The sequence below is a fragment of the Microcaecilia unicolor genome, chromosome 10, assembly GCF_901765095.1.
Source record: "Microcaecilia unicolor chromosome 10, aMicUni1.1, whole genome shotgun sequence".
Taxonomy (NCBI): domain Eukaryota; kingdom Metazoa; phylum Chordata; class Amphibia; order Gymnophiona; family Siphonopidae; genus Microcaecilia; species Microcaecilia unicolor.
In genome coordinates this window covers 209,577,099-209,601,854 of record NC_044040.1, presented here as the reverse complement: position 1 = coordinate 209,601,854, position 24,756 = coordinate 209,577,099, and the positions used below count along the sequence as shown (strand labels likewise).

At 41.6% G+C, this 24,756-nt stretch overlaps 2 protein-coding genes across 8 annotated transcripts in view; one reads left to right on the top strand and one right to left on the bottom strand.

The window, feature by feature from the left end:
- The window catches only part of LOC115478659 (probable cation-transporting ATPase 13A4), a 123,799-nt gene extending 119,584 nt beyond the window's left edge, over positions 1-4,215 (bottom strand). For 5 of the 6 annotated variants that reach the window (XM_030216156.1, XM_030216157.1, XM_030216158.1 and 2 more), the window contains exon 1: positions 4,006-4,214. In XM_030216156.1, the coding sequence (XP_030072016.1) occupies positions 4,006-4,068 (63 nt within the window). In that variant the 5' untranslated portion in view covers positions 4,069-4,214. Of the gene's footprint in view, positions 1-4,005 lie in introns of all 6 variants that reach the window. The other variant, XM_030216162.1, reaches the window with a different exon arrangement.
- Positions 4,216-7,742: 3,527 nt separating this feature from the next.
- Positions 7,743-24,756, top strand: part of OPA1 (OPA1 mitochondrial dynamin like GTPase) — a 145,725-nt gene continuing 128,711 nt past the window's right edge. For both annotated transcript variants that reach the window (XM_030217161.1, XM_030217160.1), the window contains exons 1-5: positions 7,743-7,847; positions 8,710-9,040; positions 13,887-13,983; positions 18,249-18,353; positions 22,618-22,688. In XM_030217161.1, coding sequence (XP_030073021.1) covers positions 7,810-7,847; positions 8,710-9,040; positions 13,887-13,983; positions 18,249-18,353; positions 22,618-22,688 — 642 coding nt within the window. In that variant the 5' untranslated portion in view covers positions 7,743-7,809. The remainder of the gene's footprint in view (positions 7,848-8,709; positions 9,041-13,886; positions 13,984-18,248; positions 18,354-22,617; positions 22,689-24,756) is intronic.

Sequence of the window (24,756 nt, the reverse complement as noted above, 5' to 3'; positions counted from 1 at the left end):
AAATGATGGGATAGACCTATGCATTCTCACAAAGAGTTGAACATTCTAATAATCAATTTAACAACACAATAAAATAACAACAAACACATCAATACACGATTTGCACAGTTATAATTTGCATTGTCACACAGATACCTTAAACTGTCTCCCTGAACCTTCATAGAGTCTGGCACCCCAAATGCTAGGACAGATACAAGGTACAAATCCAATATCCAGCAGGTCACCAGGAAGTTGGTTCCAGAGCATGGATGCAACCCCAAAAAAGGTTCTAGCACATGCTGAGGCCCAAAGGCTTCTGTCAACGCCAGAACAACTAGGGGGTCTTTTACTAAAGCTTAGCTCAAGTTATCAGCAGCAGGCCCCATAGGAATAAAACGGGCCCTGCTGCAGATAACTCAAGCTAAGCTTTAGTAAAAGAAGCCCCTAGTCTATGTTGGAACGTAGATCGTAAAGTCCTTGTTGGTGTGTACGGATAGTTAATGAAATCAAATAAGAAGGGGTAACCCCACAGAAAGCTTTGTGGGTTAATACTAACATTTTGAATTGAATACGAAACCTAACAAGTAACCAATGAACTGTAAAGTACAATGATGTAACCTGATCATATTTTTTTTGTTACATTTGTACCCCGTGCTTTCCCACTCATGGCAGGCTCAATGCGGCTTACATGGGGCAATGGAGGGTTAAGTGACTTGCCCAGAGTCACAAGGAGCTGCCTGTGCCTGAAGTGGGAATTGAACTCAGTTCCTCAGTTCCCCAGGACCAAAGTCCCCAGGACCAGTTCCCCAGGACCCCTAGGCCACTCCTCCAACAATCTAATGGCAACATTCTGTACAGTTTGCAGACATTTAAGTACTGATGTAGGGAGCCCCATATAAACCCCAATGCCATAATCTAAGTGCGAGACCAGGTTCATGGATCAAAGTGTGCAGGCTTGATGTATTCAATATGGGCTGGATTCTATATATCGCGCCTCGATTTCCACGTGGAAATCAAAACAAATTCTATAAAGCACGCTTGAATTTAAGCGTACATTATAGAACATGCTGAGCGCTGCTCCAAGTCACTAAATTTAGTCAAGGTCAATTATGCCTGGTGTAAATCCTGACGCATAAATTAGGGCAGGGAGCGGGTGTATTCTATAACAATGCGCATAGATTCTAGAAAAGCCCGCGACCCACCCATTCCACTCCCATAACCACGCCCACTCTTCAACTACGCACAGCATGTTGCAGAATATGCTTAGCGAGTTGTGTGTGTAAACCTTAATTAATGCCAATTAGTGATGATCATTGCTTAACATCCAATTAACAGTGCTGATTAGTTAGTTAATCAATTAAGTTATGCGCACTATAGAATATGCTTTGGTTTCTGTGTGGAAATTAAGGCACCATATATAGAATCCTGTGGTATGTGCCTAACAACCTGCAGCTTTTGCGGGACATAAAACCTTATTTTTTTTTACCACACTAAAAATTTGAATGTCAAAATCACAGATGTGAGTCAATAAAGACTCCCAAATATTTAAAACTGTCAACTGGAACCACTGGCTTCCCTAAAGGAACTGGCATTAATGAGGGGCAACCCTATTACCGAGAATCCAACAAATGGTAGATTTATCTCAGTTCAAAATCAGGTGATTATCTTTTAGCCAAGCAGAGACTTCGTCTAAACAATTCTGTAATGCCATCGTTATGTCTAAAGTCAAAGATGAAAACAATGAGAATCAAAATCACCCCATCTAGGATCCTCACTAAGCAATGAGGCTAGAACTGTCTACGTACTAAATTCCAAGCAAAATCTGGATTGCAGAGGGTGAAGGACATTGGCAGAATCAATGTATCATCAGTACTACCTTTTCTATAATCTTAGAGATGAAACAAAGATTTGAAATGAGTTTGGTAGCTGGATTCTGGAGAGAGCAGTGGTTTGTGGCGACCATGGCTGCGAAGGCTGAACTGAGTAGGACATCATAACTAAGAAAAAAAAACCCTGGGTAGTTACAAATGAAGAGAATTGGTGTCCTATTCATGGAGATCCAACCTCCTGCTTAGAGAATCCTTTTGTTTTTGTTGGCCTGGCAAGTATGCAAATTAGGTAAGGTGTGCATGGTGTGATAAAGTCACCTCCAGGATAGTTGGGTTAAGGCAGTTTCAGTCTAAAATACAAGTCCCAGAAGGCATTGCAGGCAAGGAGCCAGAGGGGGAGATGAAGAACCCGGACTGGACTCCTAGCTGCAATCAGTAAAAACATGGGTGTAAGCTGTCAGGTTGTGTAGAGTGGCTGCCACTAGGCAGAAAGAGAGTTGGGAAGCCCTGTGTGCAGGAGCTCATCCTTGGTCTCACTAGTCTAATGCTTAACTCAGCTGGTTTGGGTGTGAGGAAGCTAATGGAAGGAGAATGATTGGTGGTGGTAGCTGAAGCCAGGGATTGATTAGGCAGGTGGGAAGGAGTCCCAGCAGTGGAGTGGAGAGGAGTTCAGTTCAGGAGAGAGAAGCAGAAGGAGAGAAGTATTTGCAGGCTGAAAATCCTTGGGCAGGGAGGTCCCTAAAGTACTGAAGCAGGCTGAGATTCCTTGGGTGAGAGGAAGTCCCAAAAGTATTGAATTCACTGTGAAGCTGATGCAGGGGAAAACCCTTGGGTAGAAGGAGTCCCTAAAATATTGAACTCTCCTGAAGGTAAAGAGGATAGAAGGTAGAAACTGCTACTTGGTGACTGAACTGTGATGATGAACTGAAAGAACTATTTGTCTTGGGAATTGAATTACTCTTTATTGTGCACTGGATAAAGAGCCCAGACTGGAGCCTGTAAGCCTGTATTGAATCCTGGTATGTGCTATGCTGCTGTTGGAACTGTGTACTAGAAACCTGCATGGAATAAAAGTCCTTAAGATTGAAGTTACTGGTGAACATCTATTTCTTCCTTGTACCGGGAGCCTGTGGCTGGAGGAGATTGTTCTATCCTTGGCTGCACAAGAGAGGTTACAATGGAAAATGTGAGGTGTCAGATCTTTAAAGCCTCTCAGCATCGGCAAAGGGAACCAGTACCTCCTAAGTTTGGAGATGTGGAACATTGCTACTTGATTGTCCATTCTGACAAACGGAACTTTTCCTCAAATCCAGGTTGAGAAGGTTTGTATTGCATTGAAAATCATGCTTGAGTTTCAGTATATTGATATGGAACAGACTTTCCTGATGATTCCTGCATACGTAAGTGGAGGAGGTGAGCTCCTGACCCGTATGTAGACACATCTATGGTTAAAGTCAGCTGGGGATGTAGTGTTCGCAACAGAAATCCTAGGTCAAGTTTGGTAGAATCATCCACCGCTGCAGAGATTTTGGAATGATGGCCACCATGAGAATCTTTCTGCTGAGGTGCTGACGATGATGGCCCCAGTGCAGCATGAGATGTTTTATGTTTATTGTGATTTATATACCCTTCTTCGTATCATTGAAGCAGCAGCATGTGTAATCTGGCCAACGGCAGCTTGAGTACATCCTGGTTGGATGCTGACTGTTTCTGACTCATTTTTGTGCCAACGTTTTGGATCTATTTTTGTATCTAGGTGGCCCCCCATTGTTTATCATTTGCATACAGATTAATGCAGATTTTTCCTTGCTGACAATGAAATCCATAGACTGTAGTATGCTCACAGTCTCTTGCAGTATGAAACTGCCACACCAAAACAAACAAAAAAAACAAACAAACAAAAAAAAGCACAATGTACATCATCTTTACACAGTAACTCCTATGTTCCTCTATGGTACAAAGCATTTGTGAAAATAAATCTTATTAAGTAATAAAAAGTGTACATAATGAAACAGACAGATTTATGCAAGTCAAAGTTATAGAAAATAATTACTTCTTTTAGAATTCAACATAACATTAAGCACAATGTGCCAAACTTCAGTAAGGTTTCTTCTTTGGATTCTAGAATATGAGCTGAACCCTACTTTTGACAGTTAACTCTTTCTAACTATTGAAAGTTTGCAAGAGCAAGACTCACCATTTCATTTTCCTCTCCTTGACTGAGCAGCTCACGACGAACATCCTTAAATGTTTCTCCCATCAATGTGTCCTTTACTCTCCAGAGTAGATGCTGACAGCACAGTGCCTACGACTGCAGTCCTACTGAGCTGACGAAGTCTCCTGTCATTCATCCGGGACCTTCCCACTCCTCGGGACTCTCAAAAACACACACCTTCCTGCTTAGCCACTAAACCAGAAAACGCCACCTGCTCAAATTTCAGGTTTTGCAACCCTTTAATAGTCCCATCTTGACAGCTCACGTTTTGAAAGATGTTTGCAACACATTTAAAGTTCTTGCACTGACCACCTGTTTATTAGTCTGTGCTGATTCCCTACTGGTATTACCATGCCATCCAGTGTTAGCACTGTGCAGTGCTTGAACCAAAAAGTAAATGGGAAAAGCCTGCTACAACAAAACAAAGTTAATGTTTCTTTTCTTTCGCATCAGAATTCCAAAAATGTTAATAAGCAGCTCATGTGAATCCTGGTGGAATAAAGTAGCTTTGTTCATCAAGAGATTCACCCAAGGCAATATACAATGGGTATAGCTTGATAAGCAACTTCATTGTATTAACAAAATAGATTTAGGGTATGTTTACTAAGGTGTGTTAGCATTTTTAATGCACCTTTAAAGTCAAGGCGCGTTAAATGCTAATGCGCCTATACATTTCTATGGGCGTGTTAGCGTTTAACGTGTGTTAACCATTAACATGTGTTAACAACGCTAACACACATATAGCACACCTTAGTAAACATGGGCGTTACTGTATATCCTATCTTTCAAGTGCAACCTTGGTTGCATAGGTGGCTATGGTTTAGACTCCATGGGAGTCACCTGTGGAGGAAACATAGCAGGTCTTGATGGACAGGGAGAAGTCAACTGCCCCAGGGTCTGTCCTCACTATTTATTTAACTTACTACTACTACTACTTAACATTTCTAGAGTGCTACTAGGGTTAAGCAGCGCTGTACAGTTTAACAACAAAGGACAGTCCCTGCTCAAAAGAACTTACAATCTAATGGGCGAAATGTCAAGTGTCAAGTGGGGGCAGTCTAGATTTCCTGAATAGAGGGTATGGTGGTTAGGTGCCGAAGGTATATTTCTGTCCCTAGAAGGCTCACAATCTAAGGGGACCTTGTACTAGAATATGTTAGGAAATGGGCTCAGCAAACTTTAATGTTGGACTTTCTTATATAAAAATGAAAATTAAATATAAAAGAATAACAGATAAAAACATAACAGATAAAACACTATGTTTTATCTGTTATGTTTTTATCTGTTATTCTTTTATATTTAATTTTTATGTAGATTTAATTGACCCCTGATGCCGAAACACGGCCATGTCGGGTCGTTATTTTGCTACTAATAAAGAATTCCTGATTTCCTCTTCAACTCGTCCTCACTGTTTGTGTCCATTGCTTGTGTTGTACGTGAGGATTCCCCTCCTCATTTCTTGTTTTCCTGTTGGACTTTCTTATATGCCAAGTTCATTTCTATCCGGGCAGAAAACATTTTGTAATTATTTTTTTCAAATTGTGTGCCAATGTTCACGTTACCATGTGTTTCTTGAAAAAAAATTAATGTGAGAGCACTTGACGCATCCTATTAAAGAGGTGTTAGGTGCTTCTCTGTTAATGCTGCATTATCTAGGCACTATTAGGACACTTTTCTTTTTTTGCCTCATGAATTTTGAGCTACAAACATTTCGAGTTCCTGAAGATTTATTGAAACCCTGCAGAGTAGAACTCGCGATGATTGTGCTGAGGAGGGCAGTTTACAAAGAAAAAAATTAGAAGTTGAGAAGTATAAAGCAGAGAAAGTTGAACACACATTGCTCAAGATAATTGAGACGCTGAGTAACGACATTATCTCCCGGGTGTGGAGCTCCCACCCGGCAGATTTAAGTTAAGTGCTCTAACTTTAAGTGACTTATGATTGCTGTCTATATGACTCAAAAAGAACATCATTTGTGAGCTTGGTTAGCTTTGTTAAGCTTTGAAAATTTAGCACACAATAAGCGTTTGTCTAGAAGTGTATAAAATGTTACTATAATTTCGTTATAGCTTTGGGAGGAGCCTGTGACCAATTTATTTGTTGTTTTTTGTGCCTTATTCGTAATAAAAACACGTCCGGGTGAAAACGTCCAAGTGTTCGTCAGGGACGTCCTTGCTTTTTTTGATTATGGGTCAAAGAGGTCCAAGTGTTAGGCACACCCAGGTCCCACCTTCGCTACACTTCCGACACGCCCCCTTGAAATTTGGACATCCTTGCAACGGACTGCAGTTGGAGACGCCCAAAATCGGGTTTCGATTATACCGATTTGGACATCTCTGGGAGGACATCCATCTTCCGATTTATGTCGAAAGATGGACGTCCTTCTCTTTCGAAAATGAGCCCAAAAGTGTTTACTATGTTTTAATATTGATCTTTGTTCAGTTATCTGTTATTGCTTGTTGTTTTTCTACCTGTTTTATATCGTCCACTGTTCTATTACTGTGTTAATAAAGCCACTAGTTTATTAACTCTGATGTCTTGGACTGACTAAAAATCCTGGTGGTTTGTGTTTAGGGTCTGTAAGTGATTTCTAGGAACTGTGGGATCCCTGGGAGTGTAGTCCCAATGCCCTAGAAATCACCGAGGAATAACTTCAGAGTGGGAGACTCACCCAGAGACAAGTGGGATCCGGTGGGAGGGAGGAGGGTGCTAGTGTAGAGCATGTGCACAAGTGGGCCTGAGCACTGCTGGGGCCAGATTCTCTAGGTGGCTGCAGGGTTAACCCCAGGTGGGTGCTAGGCATTTAATGACCACAGTAAATGCCAGGTTTTTAGGAAAAACAAATCATGATAGCATTGAAAAGGAATACAAATCTAAAGGATATGTTAGCATCTTCTGCCCATTAGATTCCAAAGAAAGTAGACCCTGTATGGGAGCATTGCCCTTGCCTGAATTGGTCAGTCTGTCATGTCAATTTGAAAACAAAGGATTTTATACATCCAGTCAATGGTGAGGCTTTTGAATTACTTCAGTACTCGAACTATAAAACAACATGTTGTTTATGTTGTAGTCTGTCATGCAAAATGGTTTATATTGGAAAAACCAAATGTGAGTTTAATAAATGCATCACTGAACACCGCAGTGCAATAAAAAGGAAAGTTTTAGAAAAGACATTAGTTGAACACGTGTGTGAGAAAGGACATAAGTCTGATGCATTAAGATTCACAGTTTTGAAAAAAAATAACTGCACATCAGAGGGGTGGAGATACAGAGAAGATTTTATTGCAAAAGAAGAGAGGTTCATTTTTAAATATAACACAGTCCAACCAATGAGGTTAAATCAAGAACCTGATCTCCTCACCATTTTCTTGTACATTCCAAGGTGGGCGCATTTGTTTTGTTTAGCACCCCCAATAATTTTGAAAAGTTGGTTCCTATGAAAAAAGGCCCCTTAGTGCATAGAAAAGACCTGTGAAAGAAAGGGCGCGTTAAGGGTCATTTTCCCGCAGTTTAGTAAAAGGACCACTTAAACTCTTGTGCCTCGAAGGGTCGGGCTTTGCTGCCGCTCTGAGACCGTGGTGGCGGATGGTTTCCTTCCCCCGGAACCTTTCTCCCCGGCGCGTGTTTCTGAGCCGAACGGCTTTGAGCAACGGACCGGTGTTGTTCCCGGAAGTGCTGCTGCGTCCTTGTTAGTGGCGGCGGTGGGGCTGGAGCGGGGAGGGAGTGATGAAGAAGAGCTGACGGGCTTTTTCGCCTTGGGACCTTCGTTTCCCCCCAAAGTGTAGGATGTGGCGAGCGGGGGCGGGAGCTGCAGCCGCCGTTTGGTGAGTGTCCTGGGGGGGAGACCTCGCCCCTGTCAGAGGTTAGAGATGCTGTCAGTGAGGCCGAGCCCCACCCTCCTCCCCTGGGGACAGCTGATAACCCCTGGGCAGCAAAGAGAGGATTTAACAGCCCGTGTTAAGGTTATGCATTGCCCCTGATATCATAATTTATAGGGAGGTCTTGTGGCAGCCTTAGATAGAGCCAATGGTTTAGGACTTCGGTTTCAGTGAAAACAGTGTAGTATTACTAGTGTGTTATTTAAAACAATGTGTGTATCGTATCACCAAATATATTTTAAAAATATATATATCCATCGTGAGCAATTATTAAGTTTGGAGCAAAAAAGTGGGGTGGGGGGGATGGCACAGCTTTGTCAGAAGGCAACTTTGGAACTTAGCTTTAATGTTTTGCAAGGTTTTTACATACTTCTAATGTGTAAGATTAGGTGAATGGACTAATGTGGCTGTGTTTTGAGGTATCATATGTAGAGAAAAACTACTACTACTACTTATCATTTCTATAGCGCTACCGGACGTACGCAGCGCTTCACACTTGAACATGGAGAGACAGTCCCTGCTCGATAGAGCTTACAATCTAATTATGGCAGGACAAGTAAGGGATAACAGTTAGGACAGACAGGACATATCAGGGATAGGGGACAGTTGAAGGATTAGGTTTAGGAGTTAAAAGAGGAAGAGAAGGAAAGTGTGAATAATATATATATTACTATATTAATCTTAGTTATAGGTGCGATGAAAAAGTATTAGTACTGGCATGAAATATGTTCTTGGCTTGCCTTTTTCTTATACTCTGCAGATTGTCAAATGTCTTACTTCTTTTTTTTTTTCTTTGATTTTCTTTCAGCAATGTCTGCAGAAGTATAGCAACTAACAGGCCAGGTGTAAAAGTAACTTTACCTCGGCTCAAGATGCACTTTATTTCCCGAAGCTTTTACCACCACCATTATCTAAATCGAAGTCTGAATCGAAGTCTGCAGTTTCCTTTATTAAAAATATCGGTACAACAGTTCTCCTCGCTCTCTCATCTGCCTTTACGAAAAACCGCACTTCTCCCAGTAAAGTATGGCTGCCAGCCCCACAGAAACTTCATAATAGCCAGATTAGCCTCACGGCTTTTGAAACTCCGTTATCTTATATTAGGATCTGCAGTGGGAGGTGGTTATACTGCCAAAAAGGTATTTATTATGGAAGCATTTTATGAAGAATTGTTGATTTTATTTTTCATACATTCTTTGTCAACCTTGGCGCAGAACCACCTGTTTGTCCGTCTTTATGTTATGATTCCCAAAACTCTTCTGAGGGACCCCCAACCAGTTGGACTCTCATGATATTCACAATGAATATTCATGAGAGAGATTTATATGTACTGTCTCCATTGCATGCAATATTTCTCTTATGCATATTCATTGTAGATTTTCTAAAAACCTGATGGCTGAGGTCCCTCAGGATAGGTTTGGGAACCACTACTTTGCAAACTGTTGGGTTGGGATATATAGTGTAAATTTATCCTGTTGACTCCATAGCCAATCGTGTTTTCAGGATAGCCACAATGAACATGCATGAAATACAGCTGCATGCTTGGGAGAACTAGATTTTAAGCTGGATAATAAGGCACTGGCACTATGACTGAGCTTTCAGTTTGAATGATCTTCAGTTGGTCATTGAGCTGTTATAGATCACAGTGAACTCTCTAGGTTGGCAGGATATCCACAATATATATGCATGAGAGAAATTTTGCATACAGTGGAGGCAGTACATGTAAATCTCGCTCGTGAATATTCATTGCAGATATCCTGAAAACCTGACTGGCTGGGGGGGGGTGGGGAGAGTACACCCCCTCCAGGACAAGATTGGGAACAGCAGTTCTAAAAAATTGGACCTTTAATTTTCCATGTAAGACCCTCTCATGTATGGAATATGGTCTTTCATGCAAAGTATTGATCCAGTAGATCAGCCTGCATCTTCAAAATCTTAACTGTTTATGATAGAACTTGTTACTCTTTTAGTTGTGATTAACAGTTAAGTTACTATCTGTGCACTTGTGTCTTTAATATACATTACTAGTAAAAAAGCCCCGTTTCTGATGCAAATGAAACGGGGGCTAGCAAGGTTTTCTTCAGAGTGTGCATGTGGGAGTGTCCCTGCCCTCTGCCCTCTCTCCCTCCCCTCCCCCCTCTGAGTCCAGTCCTTCAGTGTTGTTTCCTGCTGTGCTGTGTTTGTGTTACAGCGAAAGTGAGGGCATCTCTCTCCTCCCCCCTCTGAGTCCTTCACTGTTACAGAGAGAGGGATTTCGTGCTGTGCTGTTTTCCTTCACTCATGGGGAAACCGGATATCTCTGGCGCTTCACACTTCCGGCTGGAGGCTTCATAGAACGTTGGGGTTGCCTTTTATATATATAGATTATTAGTGAGGTACCATTGCATAAAATGGAACGCATGATGGCATTATGTTCTAATGCGGTATCACATTTTAGTAACTAGCTGTAAATGTAGTTCTGTAACACCTTATCCTGTTTATGGTGGACCTGCTGACCTTTTTTTTTTGTCTAAATTTTAATTACACAGCAAAACAAAAAGTACCAGGAGCCTTCAAAAAAAGGGGATATTGTTATATCTCCTAGGGAAATGTTAAAAAAATATATAATGGAAATTCTGGGTGTAAGGGAGGAATTGATTCCTCCTTTCACCCAAGTGTACTATCTTCCAGTTAAAGAAAGGAGTGACCAAAAAATAGCAAGCCAAGAACAACCATTGAATGTCACTGATTTACTTGAACTAACAGATAATGAAAATGTAATTCCATCGACATTAATAGTTACAGTGGCATTGGCACCTGATAAACAGTGGTTAATGTCCATGTACTTTAAGAATAAAGATAAAACATTCCTTGGTCAGAAAATACAAATGTTTCCCGACATCTCCAGAGACACGCAAAAACGTAGGAAGTTTTTTCTTTTAATGAAACCAGCTGTAACTCAGCTGGGTGCAACATTTTACTTGCGATACCCTTGCAAGTGTGTGGTGAGGTACCAGGCAAATAAGTATGAATTTTTTGATCCAGCTCAGTTGACAGCATTCCTTACCTCAAGGCAAAATAGGGGTACTTAAAACATCTTATCCCTTTAATATGTAATTAACACTGTGGAATGATGGCTGTTATCATCTAGTGCTCTATCTTTGAAACTTATGTTTATAAATAATTCCATTTCTTAAAATCTTGTCCCAATATGTGGACTTGAGCAAGAAATTTCAAACAATTACTTCTCTGTTATGTATTTTCTTTGAACTGATTGAAATATATTGCTTTTTCAAACAAGCATTTGCTTGATTATAAATGTATAAATTTTCATAAATAAATAAAAAAAGGGGGATAAAAACTTTAATCAAATGTTTAGATGAAACAATCCTAAAATGGACCCGACACGGTCCGTGTTTGGGCGCACAGCGCCTGCGTCAGGCGTCTACATTGAACATAAAAATAATAGTTTAATAATGAAATCCATATATGTATGTCAAAACATATGTATATAAAAACTATAAATGAAAATAACAAGAACCGTTTGATGTTGAAGCATAAAACATAACATATACATGACATAAATAAAAGTATTTTAAAGAAACAAAGCATCATATTGTCCATCATTGAACTGTATATCAAACTATAAACATCGTTGCATCTGTGATATTGAAATGGTAGGTACTGCCTCACATTGATACTGCTGATACTAAAACATGACATTCTTACAGGTGATAAAAATGTTGAACAATTACGTAATGATTATAGGGTGTATTGAATAGAGCCGTGTCTTTGCGATTGCTGCGAACAGCGATTTTATTTATATCACACGCTGGGGCATTGAATTTGACTTCAAGTACATCGTACTGTGTCCCCTTTTTGACCCCTGAAGCAGGTGCTGTTTAGCGCCGAAACACGGCCTGTGTTGGGTCACCAATAAAGAACTTTTATTGCCCCAGTCTTGAAGGCCCAGTGTTGCTCTTTTTTGTCTGTCCTTATTAATGAGTAAGCCACAAAAAGTTGCCCTAAATGACCAGATGACTATTGGAGAAAATCAGGGATGACTTCTCCTTACACCCCAGTGGTCACTAACTCCCACCCCCTGAAAATGTGATTAAAAACATTACTTGCCACCCTCAGATGCTATACTCAGGACCGTTAGAGCAGCATGCAGGTCCCTGGAGTAGTCTAGTGGTGGGTGCAGTCACTGCAGATAGACAGATCCAGGACCATACCTACTCCTACCTGTTATGCTTGTGGAAACTGTGAGCCCTTCAGAACTCACCAGAAACCCACTGTACCCACATATAGGTACCCCCTTCACCCATAAGGGCTATTGTAGTAGTGTACAGTTAGGTAGTGGGTTTTGGGGGGCTCAGCAGATAAAGGAGCAGCAGTGAGATATGTACCTGGGAGCATTTATTTGAAGTCCACTGCAGTACACCCTAGGGTGCCCCATTGCTCTCCTGGGATGTCTGTGTGGCCAGTTTACTAAGAATGCTGGCTCCTCCTGCATCCCACTGGCTTCAGTTTGTGCATTTTTCAGTTGGACCTCCCCCCCACCCCCTCCCGAAAATGGACCAAAAAGAAACACACAGAGCACAAAAACATCTAGCAAATAGCCATTTGGGGGGGGGGGGGGGAACCCAAAAAACCCATATTTCTGTTTTGAAAATAGCTGTATTTCCCAGTTGAATTTATAACGTTTTTAGCAAAACGGCCAAAGCTGGACTTGGACATCATATCGAAAATGCCCTTCCTCTGTGCCAGCATTATCCAGGCAGTAAATCTTAACTCTGTTCTGTAAGGACCATTTAAAATGGCAAAGAAGATAATCCTCTAATTTGCCCCTTGATTGAGCAAATATCAATAGTTAGGGATAGAGTGCTAATCATGGTATTTCTCAGTGATTTCCAGTAATTAATGATCTCAAACATTCATTTTGGAAATGATGATGAATTATCTGCATCTAGAGATCTGGGCAGAGGTCATCAAACCATAGAATTTGTGGAACATTTTCTGAAAATTTGTTCAAATTTCACCCTTTGGGCCCTGTTTATTAAGCCGCACTGTAGGCCTGCTAACTTTTTAGCATGTGCTAACGTTTGAGACACCCATTATGTTCCTATGGGTGTTTCTAGTGTTAGCATGCACTAAAAGGTTTGCGGGCTTACAGTGCGACTTAGTAAACAGGGCCCTTTGTTTTTTCTAGAATTGAGAAGAAGTCGGGTATCTATATGTATTTTTAAGTTATATCTTTTGTGGGATTTCAGGTTATACTTGCACTTCAGCGCTAGATATCTCAATTCTTTGGGCATTTACATTTAAAAAGGACAAATGGCCGGAGCTTGATCCAGGACACAGAATACGAGGTTTTCTGAACGACCCCATCCCACAATTCTCTAGGGAAACAGTCTTAAATCCTGAACTTTGGAGAAAATGTGTTAGAAAAGGAAAAGATTGAATATACAGCATTATTGACCTTTCTAATGTTCTTGCTCATGGACTTTGCACTGTTATCCCACAATGACACTATGAGTTAGAAGCAAATCTCACCGCTGCACTTAAAATGTTAATTGTTTCTTATGCACGTATGTGCATTTTATGCAGTCCCCTGACGTAGGTAATACGCTGAAAAACGGTCCAGATGAAGTCCTTAATAAATTTGCTTCCTTTATCCCACCTCGTGACCGGCTTAACTCTTTTGGTGTACTATTTAGTCACTGCTAGACTAAACTCTACCCACAAACGCATATAGATATGAATCTCTGCTGTCTGTTGAGTCTTAATTAGAGAAGAAAATTTTTTTATTTAACTCTGCTCTCAGTTGGAATTAAAGTATTATCATCCTTCTCCTCACCAGAACTTGAAGTACTTGATTGGATTGTGATTTTAAACAAATGAATCTTCACCTGGAAAATGGCCTGATTGGGTCTTGCCCCCTTTTGTATTCATGTGAACCAAATTTTTGTGTTTTCCCATTATAGCTGATTCATTGTCTTTCAGACATATGATCAGTGGAAGGAAATGCTGCCTGACCTCAGTGACTATAAATGGATTGTGCCTGATTTCATCTGGGAGCTAGATGAGCACATTGATTTTGGTAGGTATGCAGCTTCCAAATTTGCTTCCAACCCATTGTTATGAAAGCATGCTGAAAATGGCTTTTTAATAGCATCACGTTCAATTTAATTATTTATTAATCTGCTGGTGTATGTATAAAACCATTCTAAACATATATATATATATTTTTAATTGTATGTAATATTTGTGACACAATCCAAGAAAAGTACCAAGTCTTTGTAGCTGCTTCATTGATGCAGTTTGCTTTATAAGAATCTTCATGAACTTGACTTTTTGGTAGACTAAGACTGGGAACCTTTTTTTTCTTGGATTGTGACACATTTAGACAGTTTAGTCTTTTGCATGCTTAGGTCTGGTTTTCAGGGGAACCAAAATTATCTATGTTAACTAGGGTGACCATATCTCCATGATCAAGATGACAAACTGATCCTGTTCTGTCATTAGGTGCTTGGTTGTTATTAAGGAAATTAGAACTACATCTGTCTGTATGTAAAGGTGTAAAACATAGAGCTATGTGGTCACCATAATGTGCAAAGATTCATAATAAATATTAAATAAAATCTAGAAAACCATATCACTATGTAATTGCATTTTAGAATTACCTACCTCTAGATACAGGGAACTTCTTAGATATGCCAATTGGGAATGGATATCTGCATTGAAATATCAAGTACATGTAAACAGCAGTATCTGTACATTGTTTTCTCTAAATAGCATTAAAAAGAGAAGCTGTATAATTTTAGTTCAAACACGCGTGGGATAAACATAAAGGAATCCTGTTCAGAAGGAATGGATCCTAAGGAGCTTAGCCGAGATTGGGTGGCAGAGCCGGTGGCGGGAGGTGGAGATGGTGCTGGGCAGACTTATACGGTCTGTGCCAGAGCCGGTGGTGGGAGGCGGGACTGGTGGTTGGGAGGTGGGGATAGTGCTGGGCAGACTTATACGGTCTGTGCCCGGAAAAGGACAGGTACAAATCAAGGTAAGGTATACCCAAAAAGTAGTACATATGAGTTTATCTTGTTGGGCAGACTGGATGGACCGTCGTCATCTACTATGTTACTACTATGTTAGTTTATTAGAACAATTGAGAATCTGAAATCGCAAGGCCACACACATTCTTTCATAGAAATGTAGATAAAGACCATATAGCCTATCCAGTCTACCCATCTGTGTCATCTACTTACCCTATCACTTCCTTAGAAACCCTATGTACTTGTCCCAAGCTGTCTTGAATTCAGATACCGTTTTCTTCTCTATCACTTCCACTGGAAGGTTATTCCATGAATTCACCACCCTTTCCATGAAGAAGTAATGCTATCATCACCATTTGAAAAAACAATTCAAAATCAGAAGATTTTCAGCTCGCTATTCTCCGTACTTAGAGTCAAAATATAGAACTCTCTGCCTATTCCCGTCAGAACAGAAAACAGCTACCTCAACTTCAGGAAAATTCTAAAAACCTTTCTCTTCCCGAAGACTACTTTATAATAATCCATCATGACTTTTGCTTCCTAGTATCATCCATTGTCCTTTCCTTTAATGTTTTTAGTCTCATTCATTGCACCAATGGTCTGTAATGTTTCTCATACCTCACACTAACACTATCTGTTTTTGTCTCACCTAGAATGTAAGTCACACTAAACCATAGAAAGGGGATATTAACGGAATACAAGAATTGAAAGTATTTCCTCAGGTTACTTCTGAGTCTATCCTCTTTCACCTTCATCCTGTGCCCCCTTGGTCCAGAGCTTTCTTTCAATTAAAAGAGACTCATTTCCTGTGCATTTATGCCACACAGAGGGGCATAATTGAACGGGACGCCCGGTGAAGGGGTGGGGAAACCCATATTATCGAAACAAGATGGGTGTCCATCTTCCATTTCGATAATACGGTCGGGGATGCCTTTTCTACGTCTTTGGCAATCTTAAGATCATCACATATGATACATACATACTCAAGTTCCCCTCCTCTTTTGTGCACAAAATTTCTTTACCCCCTAAACTGTACCGTTCCCTTGGGTTTTTGCAGCCCAAATGCATGACCCTGCATTTTTTAGCATTAAATCTTAGCTGCCAAATTCCAGACCATTCCTTTAGCTCCACTAAGTTTTTCCTCATGTTATCCACACCATCATGGGTATCTACCCTATTGCAGATTTTGGTATCATTTGCATAGGCATAATTACCAGACAGCCGTTCAGCAATATCACTTGCAAAAATCATTAAAAGAACCGGCCCAAGAACCAAACCCTGTGACACTCCACTGCTAACATCTTTTTTCTCAGAATGAGCTCCATTTACCACTACCCTCTGTCGCCTTCCACTCAACCAGTTCCTAACCCAATCGGTCACTTTAGGGCCCAAACCAAGGACACTCAGTTTATGTATTAGTCATATATCGAAACTGTGTCAAAGGCTTTGGTAGAATCTAAATACACCACATCTAGCACTCTCCCTCGATTTGTCTGACAAGACCTGCCTCTAGTGAAACCATGTTGCCTCGGGTCCAGTAACCCATTGAATTCCAAAAACTTTACTATTCTCTGTTTTAAAAGCATTTCCATTAATTTACTTACAGAAGTCAGACTTACTGGCCTGTAGTTCCCAATCTCTTCCATACTTTAGCTTTTGTAGAGAGGGACCACATCTGCTCTTTTCCAGTCGTCCAGGACCACTCATGACTCTAGAGAAGCATTGTAAAGGTCAGCCAGCAGAGCCACTAGAACTTCCTAAATTCCTTCAGTACCCTCTGATGTATGCCATCCAGCCTCATCACTTTGTCAACCTTTAGCCAGCTCCTCATGAGCACAGTCCTCTGAAAATTATTCACGGACTACCACCCCTCTGTTCCTATTTTTGTTTGTTTTCTGTGGTCCTGCTCTCAGACCTTCAGCTGTGAACACAGAACAGAAATATTTATTAAGCAATTCTGCCTTATCTTTATCAGCTTCTCCTTCAGCTTTGAGTCTCACAATGCTACTTTTGCATTTCCTCCTATTTATTTTATTTATTTATTACATTTGTATCCCACATTTTCCCACCTCTTTGCAGGCTCAATGTGGCTTACAATAAATCGTGGCTAGTGGAAATGAAAAGAGAGTTGACACTTAGTATTACAGAAGTGTTTTGGGTTGCATGGTAATAGAAAACACGATGATGGTATAATGTATAGCGTTATTAACATTGCTTGCTAGATATATGTGGGGATTTCATATGTTTTGGTCTTTGTGATGTGTCTTATCAAAAAGATGGGTCTTCAGCAGTTTGCGGAAGTTGGTCAGTTCATAGGTCGCCTTTAGGTTACGTGGCAATGCGTTCCAGAATTGCGTGCTCATATAGGAAAAAGTTGATATTACTAACATATGTAAAAATTGTCTTATTCCCCCCCCCCCCCCCCCCCCCCATTTTACTGTATTGGCTATTTTTTCTTCCATTTGCATCTTTGCTGTCCTGACTACTCTACCAGCTTTGCTTAGCTTTTCTAGATATTGTCATCTGTCTTCTTGTTTCTGTGATCTCTTGTAGTTTATAAAGGTTAACCTCTTTTCCCTTAGCCTATTTTTCCTTAGCTTTTCAGCTACTACTTTTGAGAACCAAATCTTACTTTTATTTACTTAGAAAAAAAGTTTGTTGCCTTTACAGTAGCTCCTTTCAGTTTTGCCTACTGCTTTTCAACCTCTTCCAGATGTTCCCAGGGCCGTGCCAACACGGTAAGCGAGATAAGCATGGCAGGAGGGCGCCATCCTCTGGGGGGCGCTCCGCCGCACCATGCTTACCTCGCCCTCTTCTCCCCAGATCCTTTTCCCTTTTTTTTTTTGTTTAAATTTACCTCTGTCCGGCGGCAACGTAGCGTTAGTGAGAAGGAGGCGGCGCTCCCCCGCCCCGACGTGTCAGTCTTCCCTTCGCTCAGTTCCGCCTTCTTCTGACATCAGAAATGACATCAGAAGAAGGCGGGACACTGAGCGAAGGGAAGACTGACACGTCGGGGCGGGGGAGCGCCGCCTCCTTCTCACTAACGCAACGTTGCCGCCGGACAGAGGTAAATTTAAATTAAAAAAAAGGAAAAGGATCTGGGGAGAAGAGGGCGGATAGTGTAGCGATAGTTTTTGGGGGGGGGGGGGGTGCGGGGCCAACTGCAGGGGGGCGCCGGAGACCCTAGGCACGGCCCTGTATGTTCCCATCCAGACAGCAATTGCTTTCATGTGTATTGTTTTATAGATCATTTCCCAGTATGCAGGTGCTTAGTAAAACATGACATACCAAACTTGTTTCTGCCCCTCCACAGAAAAGTTTAGGCAAGCTCTCCCTGATACTGAAGACCTCGCCAAACTGCTGCCGGATTTTGACAGGATAGGGGAGAGCTTCAGTTTACTGAAGGGCTTCTTTATAGGTAAGTGGGAATGTTAATCTTTGATTTAGAACCACTGAAAAGGTGAGATTTGCCTCACTTTGATCTAATATACAAAGGCACGAAGTCTGTTTTAAGGATTTATGGACTTTTCCTCTCAGGAATTTGTCCAAACCTTGTCTAAACCGAGCTACATTAACTGCTTTTACTTACTCCGGCAAGGAGTGCGAGAGCTTAACTATACGTTGAGTAAAAAAAAAAAAATATGCTCTCCTATTTGTTTTAAATGTTCTACTATATAACTTCAAGTGTCTCCTAATCTTTGTGCTTTTTGATAGAGTAAACAATTTGATTTGTGTATATCTGCTCTACTTCATTCAGGAAAGGTATGGAAAACAGGTGTGAGGATGTTATAATGCCGTTGTATCACTCCATGGTGCGACCACACCTTGAGTATTGTGTTCAATTCTGGTCCCCGCATCTCAAGAAAGATATAGTACAATTGGAAAAGGTGCAGCGAAGGGCGACTAAAATGATAGCGGGGATGGGACGACTTCCCTATGAAGAAAGACTAAGGGGGCTAGGGCTTTTCAGCTTGGAGAAGAGAAGGCTGAGGGGAGACATGATAGAGGTATATAAAATAATGAGTGAAGTGGAACAGGTGAATGTGAAGCGTCTGTTCACGCTTTCCAAAAATACTAGGACTAGGGGGCATGCGATGAAACTACAGCGTAGTAAATTTAAAACAAATCGGAGAAAAGATTTCTTCACCCAACGCATAATTAAACTCTGGAATTCGTTGCCGGAGAACATGGTGAAGGCGGTTAGCCTGGCAGAGTTTAAAAAGGGGTTAGACTGTTTCCTAAAGGACAAGTCCATAAACCACTACTAAATGGACTTGGGAAAAATCCACAATTCCAGAAATAACATGTATAGAATGTTTGTACGTTTGGGAAGCTTGCCAGGTGCCCTTGGCCTGGATTGGCTGCTGTCGTGGACAGAATGCTGGGCTCGATGGACCCTTGGTCTTTTCCCAGTGTGGCATTACTTATGTACTTATATAGGTCTCTATCGTATCTCCCCTCAGCTGTCTCTTCTCCAAGCTGCACCATTTCCTTCAGTCTGTTTTTTTGCAGACCACCTGCCCACTTGTGTTTTTGGGACCAGCTTAACCACAAGAACTTCTCTTTCTCTGGCCATCAGTTTCCTTGTCTTTACCACAGTCAACTACACAAAGTGCATCTCCCAGCTGTCACAAGCTTGACATCACCCTTTTTGTTATCTGAGCCCTTTATAGAATTGTGTTTAGCGCTTATTCTCGCATCTAACTTTAGGCGCTAGACTTAACGTCTGTTGAAACCAAGTGTAAACGCTGCCACTGAAGTTAGGCTCCCTGAGGTAGTATTCTTGAACTTTTTGGAATGCTCCTGACATGCCTATGGCCACATCCCTTTCTGAGTTACACACTATTATTTAGGTTCTACACCCTATAGAATAGCATGCAGCCAGATGTGCGCACAAATTTTAATGAGTGCCAATTAACTTCAGTGATTGATTGTTGGCACCCAATTATTGATAGTAAATTGCACATGCATTTTGAGCATGCAACTCTGTGCAACATATGTAGAATCCACGGCTATATGTGGTCCTGATTAGGATTATCTGGAGGCCAGCCTAGTGTCTCCAGTGGTAAGTGCTGTTCTCTGCTTTGCAGTAGGTCCTAGGTTCAGTCTCTGAGTTGGGTTTTCCACTCCCTAGGCTGGTTGAAAATGTTCTTGTGGCAGTGTACACAGCCCCTAAGATGGGAAGGGAGTCATTATCATTGCTTAAGGCTAACACCTAGTGACCAGATTGAGGGCCAATGGTTGGTCCAGGACTGTCGCTACAGGTATGTTAGGGAGGGGGCCATAAAACAGGAGTTGAACATATTTAAAAAAAGTAGGTGGAAACTGCCAGATCCAAAAAAAAAAAAAAAGAAGATTATCTTGAAATTACAAGTGGTTCAGATTATGACTGCTTGTTTGATTTTCGAAAAGGATCAAAAGAAAGGACATTATTATTGGAAAAATAGCATTGACTGGCTGTACTACTACTACTACTACTATTTAGCATTTCTATAGCGCTACAAGGCGTACGCAGCGCTGCACAAACATAGAAGAAAGACAGTCCCTGCTCAAAGAGCTTACAATCTAATAGACAAAAAATAAATAAAGTAAGCAAATCAAATCAATTAATGTGTACAGGAAGGAGGAGAAGAGGGTAGGTGGAGGCAAGTGGTTACGAGTCAAAAGCAATGTTAAAGAGGTGGGCTTTCAGTCTAGATTTAAAGGTGGCCAAGGATGGGGCAAGACGTAGGGGCTCAGGAAGTTTATTGCAGGCGTAGGGTGCAGCGAGACAGAAGGCACGAAGTCTGGAGTTGGCAGTAGTGGAGAAGGGAACAGATAAGGATTTATCCATGGAGCGGAGTGCACGGGAAGGGGTGTAGGGAAGGACGAGTGTGGAGAGATACTGGGGAGCAGCAGAGTGAGTACATTTATAGGTTAGTAGAAGAAGTTTGAACAGGATACGAAAATGGATAGGGAGCCAGTGAAGCGACTTGAGGAGAGGGGTAGTATGAGTAAAGCGACCCTGGCGGAAGACGAGGCGGGCAGCAGAGTTTTGAACTGATTGGAGAGGGGAGAGGTGACTAAGTGGGAGGCCAGCAAGAAGCAGATTGCAGTAGTCTAAACGAGAGGTGACAAGGGTGTGGATGAGGGTTTTGGTAGAGTGCTCAGAAAGAAAGGGGCAGATTTTACGGATGTTGTAAAGAAAGAAACGACAGGTCTTGGCGATCTGCTGGATATGATCAGAGAAGGAGAGAGAAGAGTCAAAGATGACCCCAAGGTTTCGAGCTGAGGAGACAGGGAGAATGAGAGAGCCATCAACAGAAATAGAAAACAGGGGGAGTGGGGAGGTGGGTTTGGGGGGAAAAATGAGAAGCTTGGTTTTGGTCATGTTTAATTTCAGGTGGCGTTGAGACATCCAGAAAGCAATGTCAGACAAGCACGCTGAAACTTTGGTTTGGATGCAAGGTGAGATATCGGGGGTAGAAAGGTAGATTTGGGAGTCATCAGCATAGAGATGGTAGGAAAAGCCATGGGATGAGATTAATGAACCAAGGGAAGAAGTGTAGATAGAAAAGAGGAGGGGACCAAGAACAGAACCCTGAGGTACGCCGATAGGCGTAGCCAACAGAGTCAAAGCCTTAAACCTGGGACTGCATTATTTGATCGTGCTGCATGGTACCCACTGTCTCATGCCCTGAGGTTTGCACAGGAAGCTTTGCTTTGTCATTAGCAGCGAGAGATTGACTGACCAGGACCAGGAAGCATTCTATGCCATAACCCCCTTATTTGAAATTTATTCTCAAAAACTCTTTTAATTTTTATTTTTGTTACATTTGTACCCCGCTCTTTCCCACTCATGGCAGGCTCAATGCGGCTTACATGGGGCAATGGAGGGTTAAGTGACTTGCCCAGAGTCACAAGGAGCTGCCTGTGCCTGAGGTGGGAATCGAACTCAGTTCCCCAGGATCAGAGTCCACCACCCTAACCACTAGGCCACTCCTCCAGCTTGTAAATGATCATACTTTTAGAGAGTAATTTTATAGCATGCCGCCTCTGTCAAATATACACGTTAGTTACGTAAGTTTTCACAGAGAAGCATGCATAGTATTTGTCTGTGAAAATTATCCCACATAATGTTCCTGCTCACATTTACACCTATTTAGTATGCCTAGCTTTTCTGGTTTATTTTGTATAGATACATTCTAACCCCTCCTTAACCCCACACCCAGGAACACCTGTTCTCATTTGGCTGAGTTTACAAGTATGTAGGTGTAGTAAACAAGTTGGAATCCTTGCTGGACGCCTTTGTTCCTTTATGCTTTATATCTGATTTTAAATTTTATACAATTGTAATTGTTCAGTGATTTTGTTTTGAGTGTCTTAATTTTAAACTGTTTGCTCCTGTGTGTGTGTGTGGGTGGTGGTAGTTTTTTTTTTTGTTGTTGTTAAATAATTGGTGGGGGGGGGGGGGGGAGATAGCATCTTATAAATCAAATTATTAAAACCAAACACATTGCTTGAACGTTTATAGTTGATAATTATCCTGAAACCAGATCTGGGTGAGGGTCTCTAGGACCAATTTGGAAACACTGCCCTAAACAAACCGGGGTAGTTTCCCCTTCACTTTTACTGACATTACGAAAATGACGGTCTTGGACATTTCACAAAGGTGTCTGCGTTGTTTGCTTTTTTTCTGCTAGATCCAGCAGGAGAGACTGCCTTCAAAGCTACAGACAGCCAAGGATTTGAAAACGATAAAAAGTACAAAAAGGTACCTTTTAAAGTTTACCTCAACATTTTTATTTTATTTTTGTTACATTTGTACCCCGTGCTTTCCGACTCATGGCAGGCTCAATGCGACTTACATGGGGCAATGGAGGGTTAAGTGACTTGCCCGGAGTCACAAGGAGCTCCTGGTGGGAATCAAACTCAGTTCCCCAGGACCAAAGTCCACCACCCTAACCACTAGGCCACTCCTCCACTGTTGCTACTATTTGAGATTCTACATGGAATGTTGCTATTCCACTAGCAACATTCCATGTAGAAGTCGGCCCTTGCAGATCACCAATGTGGCCGTGCAGGCTTCTGCTTCTGTACGTGCAGGACGTCAGACTCACAGAAACAGAAGCCTGCGCAGCCTTCTACATGGAATGTTGCTAGTGGAATAGCAACATTCCATGTAGAATCTCCAACAGTACCAACATTCCATGTAGAATGTCCAATAGTATCTATTTTATTTTTGTTACATTTGTACCCTGCGCTTTCCCACTCATGGCAGGCTCAATGCGGCTTACATGGGGCAATGGAGGGTTAAGTGACTTGCCCAGAGTCACAAGGAGCTGCCTGTGCCTGAAGTGGGAATCTCGCACAACTCTGCACAATGCAATCCATAACCAAATTATAACAAATGTATTTCTATTATTCATATCCTATTGTAAGCCACACTGAGCCCGCAAAAAGGTGGGAAAATGTGGGATACAAATGCAATAAATAAATAAACTCAGTTCCCCAGGAACTGAGGGTCCACCACCCTAACCACTAGGCCACTCCTCCACTCCATGCTTTCTACAATATAAAATATACACCTAGAGCTTATTGAAGACATCAGTAGGAGTAAATCTGTGATTAATTGGAGCTTCAATAAAGTGAGTGAGTCAGTAGCTTACACCAGCCTCCAACCTGTGCAGAAAATAGCTTATGTTTTCTTGCAAGTCTGCAAGAAACTGTTTCAGTGCTACGCTTGTCTCTTGCAGGGAGCATTTTATTTAGCCAGGTTGTTCGGTCAGCTAAATTGATGTGCTCCTTTCGCATTACCTTCTACCTGAGCTCAGTTCATTTTCCTTCTCTTCTACGAACACTAATTTACAGAAGAGTGTATGGTGGTGCATCAGCATTGAAATAGGCACCCTAGCTGCGTACCAGAAATTCATTTTTGGACACAAGAGGAATTTGTTCATTAAAGGATTTTTCTATACCATATTTCACGATCCATCAGCCTGTGCTGCTAAACCTCTTTTATGAAATGCCTGTTTTATAGTACTGTGTTATTGTCCTGTGGCCCTGCTCCTGCTGCTAAAACAAGTCAGACAGGTCATGAAAACTGTATTCTAAGAGGACAATAATGAGGCCGCCCTTAGGGCTTGCACTCCAGTGGTGTGCACAATTGGGTATGAAAATCTCACACATTTTGCTCTTGCCTGAAAGCCAGTGGAAAGGGTGCACCAGAAAGTAAGCACCTAATTTATATGCTAAACATTGCCACTTTCCTGTTAAGTTGAAGCCATGCCCTCATTCTAAACAGATAACTTTTAGCCACACATCAAGTTGACACACTTACAATGAGGAGTCCTTCAGTGAGGAGGAGTAGAATAGTGCTTAGTGCAGTGGACTTTGATCCTGGGGAACTGAGTTCAATTCCCACTGCAGCTCCTTGTGCCTCCGGGCAAGTCACTTAACCCTCCATTGCCCCTGGTACAAAATAAGTACCTGAATATATGTAAACCTACTTTGAATGTAGTTGCCAAAAAACCTCAGAAAGGCGGTATATCAAGTCCCATTTCCCTTTCCCTTCCCCTAAATTTAAAAATCTTTTGAAGGCTCACATTTTTTAAATTTAGCTTTCGGCGGTTGAGCTTGGCCTTCCTTTCCGAATTGTCCTCTATTTTTATTTTAGGTTGTGCATCGCCTTGACCTGTTTGCCAGAAAAGGCAATATGGAAAGTGTTTAGTAAACATAAACACTCTCCTCAAATATATTAACATTAAAAAAAATTTTGTTTACGAGCTAATCTTCAGCCTGCAACGGTAAGTATCTTGTAAGCTGCCTCCAGCTGCAGGCTA